The 6,000-nt window shown below is 41.6% G+C and overlaps 1 protein-coding gene across 2 annotated transcripts in view; it reads right to left on the bottom strand.

The window, feature by feature from the left end:
• Nucleotides 1-518: 518 nt before the first annotated feature.
• PPARD (peroxisome proliferator activated receptor delta) overlaps nucleotides 519-6,000 on the bottom strand; it is a 598,118-nt gene continuing 592,636 nt past the window's right edge. For both annotated transcript variants that reach the window (XM_044076576.1, XM_044076577.1), the window contains exon 7: nucleotides 519-2,527. In XM_044076576.1, the coding sequence (XP_043932511.1) occupies nucleotides 2,280-2,527 (248 nt within the window). In that variant the 3' untranslated portion in view covers nucleotides 519-2,279. The remainder of the gene's footprint in view (nucleotides 2,528-6,000) is intronic.

Raw genomic sequence — 6,000 nt, 5'->3', positions numbered from 1 at the left:
TCCAAAGACCCTTTGTAGGCATGATCTTGGCTAGTTGGCACACAAAACTGAAACAAAGAAACAATAGCACTAGTCAAAAACATTCTCAAAGAAAGGAAAACCTTAGACTAAAAGCTGGGGAGAGAGGGGAGTTGGGCAACATGGTAGAAGACTCTTGATAGGGAGTGGAAATGACTATGGAGAACAAAGGCCACATAAATGATAAAATGATAAGGTGAAGAGAAGCACATGAGTACAGAAATACTAACCTGGTAGTAAGTAGCACTCACAAGCTACACCGCAGAGGAGAACACTGGAAGACTTGATCAGCAGAAGGAACAAAACAGCAGCAGTTCAAGTCTCACATACATCATATCAGTTTGCAAGAAAAGTAGAGCTACTCTTCGACAGGCTGCGTCAAGCCACAAATTGCACATAAGGAGTACTCTCGCATGCAGATGTCAGACTTATTTAGCAGTAAATGTGTTCTATCCTGAAGCTTATAAACACACAACCAAAACTTTACAGAAGACTGAATATTTGGAAACAAACATTATTATTTATTTTATTACAATCATGTTTACATGGTTTTACAAGGCTGTTACCAATTTCCAAAGTTCCAGCAGCACTACAAATGTCTCACTAGAGTTGGAATTTGAACATGACTTACCAGAAGGCTTCGGAAAGTGCAAGCCTTATGAGAGCCTGGAATGCGAGCAGCACCAATGGACAGTTTTACATGTAATTAACATATTATAGCCTGACCAACCTACAGAATATCAGCTTCTACACAAAGAGGGGGAAAAAAGAGCAGACAACAGGATTTTTCCAAGTTTTATGACACAACTACAGTGAAAAAGGACAGTTAATACTTCTGGTGGAAGCTGCTAAGGTGGGGATCTAAACAGAAATGATGGATACCTGAGCCAAAAAGCACCAAACCCCAGCAGTTCTGTCCCTCTGCTGATGTTTTATGATATCTAACAAGGAAGACAGGAGCAGTGTGTCCCAGTTTAAACTATGGATTCATTATATTAGTACTCTGCTCTAAACTGAAGTGAATGAAAACTTCAATCGGCCACTAAAAGTTCATTAGTGCTACAAGATAACTGGGGCCAGAAAGCCCATAACCGACAAAAATATACTACAGGATATTTTATGAAATACCATAAAATGCTATCTGAAACAGAAAGCTTCTTGTGATATGCTGCTGGCTGAGAACGGACCTAAATCCACTTATGAGTGCTAACCTTTAGCAGGAGAAAGGTCCAACTCCTGACTCTTGACCCGATGAATACAACAGATCACAACAGGTTCAGGACTAGCTATATTCAGTCTCAAAACACAATGTGGCCTCAGATGTGCCTTAAGCAGCGGCTACTGCTGGGTTCTAACACCAAGATCATTGGGCTCTGTGGGACACTACTAACTGGGAACTTTACCTGAAAACACAATACAGTAAGCTGTATTATAATGCCATCCAAAACAGATGGAGGAAAGGAGTAAGCAGAACCTGAAATTACTTTCTGGTGATAGCATGATCTGAAACAAGGTATTTTAATGTTCACTACTTTGCTCTCATGTTCACCCCCCCCTAAAACAAAGTGCAACAAGAACTCATTTACAAAGCTCTGGTGATGAATATACAAAAGCTCTGAACTATACTGGGAATATAACTCTGGATATACAAGGTATTTTCCAGCAATCGCTCACAGTCAACCAGGAAGTTTGAGCCAGTAACTTTCAAGTTGCAGTGGAGTGTAGAAAGTTTCTTAAAAAAAAAAAAAAAAAAAAAAAAATCACTCAGTCTTCAATCAGGCGAGGAACACAAACACTAGATATAAGAACTTCTTTGAGGCCTGGAAGGTATAGAGTTCAGTATATTACCCAACAGTTATAAACATTATGAAAGATAACATGATCTGATCTGTTACAAATGTCATTAAAGAAAAAAGTCAGCATTTCAGTATTCTGAATGCTTGGCAGGGGAGGTAGAATAGAAAAAATCTGTTGAATGTAAATTCATCTGAGAAACAGGTTAACAATTAAAAAAAAAAAAAACAACCCCCCCCCCCCCCAAAAAAAAAAACAAAGGAAAGCAGAAGTAGCTGTAGATACTTAAGGTAAACTGGCAAACCACTTTCTGTGAGCAGCTGATTACTTTAATATAAAAGTAACTTGAGATAATTTTGTGTTAACTTTGTATAAAAGTCTCTTCAAGTAGCAACTGTGGAAGACGTCAGTATTTTCGTCTCAGTGCAGTTTGTTTCTGCTGCCATGGCTTTTCTACATTAAAACATTCAGTACATATCTTTATAGATTTCCTGAAGCAGCGGATGCAGTGAGGTTTCAGATTCGGTTTTCTTGATCTTTTGGATTAGCTGGGCATGCTCATTAACCAACTGACGCAGATCTGCCATCTTCTGTAAGAGTTTTGGGAAGAGGTATTGTGAGTCTGGATGGTTGGCTTGTAGGTGGAGTTCCAGTGCCTGGAGAATGTTATCCTGAATATCTTCAACCTGTTTCACATTTATTAAACCAGGGCGATCTGCAAAACATTTAAAACAAAATTATGCTAAAGTGAAAAACTGTAGCTAATTTCCTACCTGGAGGCAGTAACAGTTTTGGTTAATTCAGAAATAATTACAATAAGCAATTAAGTCAGATGTTTCATTCAGTGTGTCAACATTTTCAGTTACATTTGAATATCAGTATAATTATAATTCAACCTAATGTGATGTTCTGTGTCTTCGTTCTTAAAAGAGTACCCGGACATCATGATATCAAATAATTCAACCTCATGTCGTGTCCAGTGTCTTCGTTCTTAAAGAAGTACCCAGACAGCATGATATGCAAATAATTCAACCTAATGTTATGTCCAGTGTCTTCGTCCTTAAAAGAGTACCCGGACATCATGATATCAAATAATTCAACCTCATGTCATGTCCAGTATCTTCATTCTTAAAGGAGTACCCGGACATCATCATATGCAATTGCAAGTTGTTGGAAAGCATACTCCACAAATGATATTCCTAGCATATATATAGATATATCATCAAGTTTCAGGTACTGCTGTAACAAATACCTATGCCAATCTGACCATAAGTAAATGGGAAGAGAAGTTCATCTATGGGGAAGCTACGTGCGAGATTAACTTCATGGATGCATATGTTGCAGACTGTAGGGTGGTCATCCGTGAGGAAAAAGACTTCTGTTCGCCTGTGGACAAGGACCCTGGGGTAGAATTAGAGAGTTCCTTTACCGAGTCCCTCTGTAATCTGCTGAAATGTACCAGGTAGTTCAGCAATCACAGGGCAAAGGTCGATGAAGCAAACACTTGCTTCCCAAATCTGTCCAATGCCCTAGACTCCCTGTAAGGGAGATGGACAGTGGAACTTTGTTCAGCTAGCTCCTTCTTGGTGGCTGCCACAACAACCATGACATATAGAGGAATCCCTTTAGTCCAGTACTGTCCATCAGCAGGGGCACTTTAAAACTTTGGGCATTTGCAGACTGGCTCCACGGACTCTGGTTCCTTCCATGCTCTGTGGGATACAAGGTCTATAAGCTCATCCTCAGGGGGGATAACCCAAGATGTAGATGGTCCAGACTCCAAGGCTTCCAGGACCACCGACTCCTCCTGGGAAGGGGTTTAAGACCAACCACCTTTCTGACTAAGAATTTCTAGGATGTCTGTGAACGAGACATCTTCAGGTGGAGATCTGGAGGACCCTTCTCCTTCATCAAAATTGGTGTCTTCCGTAACAGATTCCTGCGGGGATTCTAAGTGCCTTCTTTTGCACAACCTCTTCCAAAGGACTTCTTCAGTGGGGTCTTCTGGTGAGGTATCAGAAGAGGTGGGGAAGTTCCAGAGTGGGGACTGACGAGAAGCTCATACAGGCTGAATGTCCCTGAGGGGCTGAATTAGCAAACTAAGACACAAGATCCGAAGGAGGAACAAAGGATGGATCTGATGATGGAAGAGTCGAGGTTACTCTTGGGTGAGAACCTTCTCCACCACTCTGAAGGCAAAAGGGCCAGGGGAAACAGAGGACAATCCACTTGGAGCTGAAGCTCTCGGAGCAGACAATTTCAGGCCCTCCCCAACCCTCCGCTCCAAAGGAAAAGCTGGAGCCGAATTGTCCAGTAGCGAAGCTCTGAGGTGAAGCAATGGCTCCAACAGCAGAGTTGAAGTCAACCAACCCATCAGATCTAATACCAATGCTTTGGCTCCGAGGGGATCAGAGCCGAGTGGATCAAGGACATTGCCGGAGTGGAAGACAAAGGGATCTTTGGATCTGATGCCTCGACTCTCAGGGATCTTGGATCCAAAGGCTCCAAAACTGAAGGCTGGATCAGAGAAGGAGCAACAACAGACTGAAAGGATGGTTTACGGCTCACAAATCTGAAGGGAGACTGAACTGGCAAGACCCCCATCTGGATATGTGTTCTGAGGAACTTTCTCATCATCTTGTCCATCTCCGCCTCAAACAGACTTCAGGATGACCTTACGGAGGAGGAAGTGGGGGGTGGCCTAGAAATCTTTTTAGGTGTGTCCTGCAGAAAGGGAGACCTCAATCTGGATGACACTGGTTCAGGAGAAAACCTCAGACTACAGGGCTGAGCAGATGGAGACACGAGTATTGGATCCAAAGGCTTAAGATCCTGAGATCTTAGCAGCTTCCTTTGGTGGCTCCGAAGGAAGAGGACTCTTTGGAAACCAGACAGCAAAGCGTTTATGGTACTCCCTGGGCTCCTTAGACTTTTGTACGCGGGGTTGAGCCCCTGACAGAGGTACTTGTAGAAGGAGCAGATGTTGATAAATGATCCTTCAAGTCAAGTTTATTTCGCCTGTCACTAATGGCCTTAGATTTAAAGGCAGCACAGATGGAACAGGGGGTGTCCAAATGTGACCAGTCTAAGCAATAAATGCACTCTCCCAGTTGGCATCAGAATTCGGAATCTTATGCCCACAAGAAGTTTACTTCTTAAAACCAATAGTCTTGTCAGCCATACTGGAAGAAAAATAAAACAGGATCACACAACTACAAACAGCAAAACTAGTTAAAGCCAAGAATAAACTAGTTTGTACTATTTACTTTTTTTATATACAAGGGGAGAGAAGAAAGAAAAAGAAAAGAATATACCAATAATGGTAATAGCAGACTACCTCAAAGTGAGGTAAAGACAAAAAGACTACTGACTATGGTAGAAAAGATACCAAGACAAAAATCTTGGAAATAAGAGTAAGGGAGAACTAATAAAACTGAGGAGGATTACTAAAGTGGAAAAATGTTAGTAAAATATGCTGATAAATTGGGTTCCTATTACGTGATCGCAGACGTATTCTGTCGAATGCGTCTTGATCGAACATAAAAGAACAAAAAGGCAAAATAGCGAAGCGGCTTTTAAGCAAATTCTTTCCCTGGGAAAGAATTTGCTTGGCCGCTTCAGTTACTTTGCCTTTTTCGGCACTGTAGTGCGATCTCGGAGTTGGTATATTTAAGTAGAGGGTGTGGGGGGGAGCCCCCCACTTTATGTAATGTTTTAGAGTGCGTTTCTTTTTTTGGAACAGCGATTTTTTTCCCTTGGAAAAAAATCGCTGTTCTGAGGTTTCGATATTGTTAGCTTTCGCTTACATGGGGTCGCTTAATCATCATTCGCCTTTTTAAGCATTCGATGATATAATATAGACCCGATAAATTCACTTACAAAACCCTTAGAACTTGATACTTCATAGTGCGTTGGCTAAATTTAGCATAAAACCGACAGCCAGGCACGTTGTGATCAGGGCCTAGGCAAGGAATACAGTATAAATGGAAATCCTTATGAGGTACTTGCTTCCCACAAGTAATACAATTATTAACTTTTTCTGACATCGGTAAAAAGCAAGAAAAAAGTTTCCCCAACAGGGTACTTAGCTTTAGTGAAGACTTCGGTTCTGAAACTCAACTTGAATATTTCAGTAGTCGGCCGACCGGCACTTGCGAAATGCTTCTGCTTCGGGCACCGTGCGGCAAG

The sequence above is a fragment of the Protopterus annectens genome, chromosome 7.part0 (genome assembly GCF_019279795.1).
Source record: "Protopterus annectens isolate FY-2018-M chromosome 7.part0, PAN1.0, whole genome shotgun sequence".
Lineage (NCBI taxonomy): Eukaryota > Metazoa > Chordata > Ceratodontiformes > Protopteridae > Protopterus > Protopterus annectens.
This window is presented reverse-complemented; position numbering and strand designations above follow the sequence as displayed.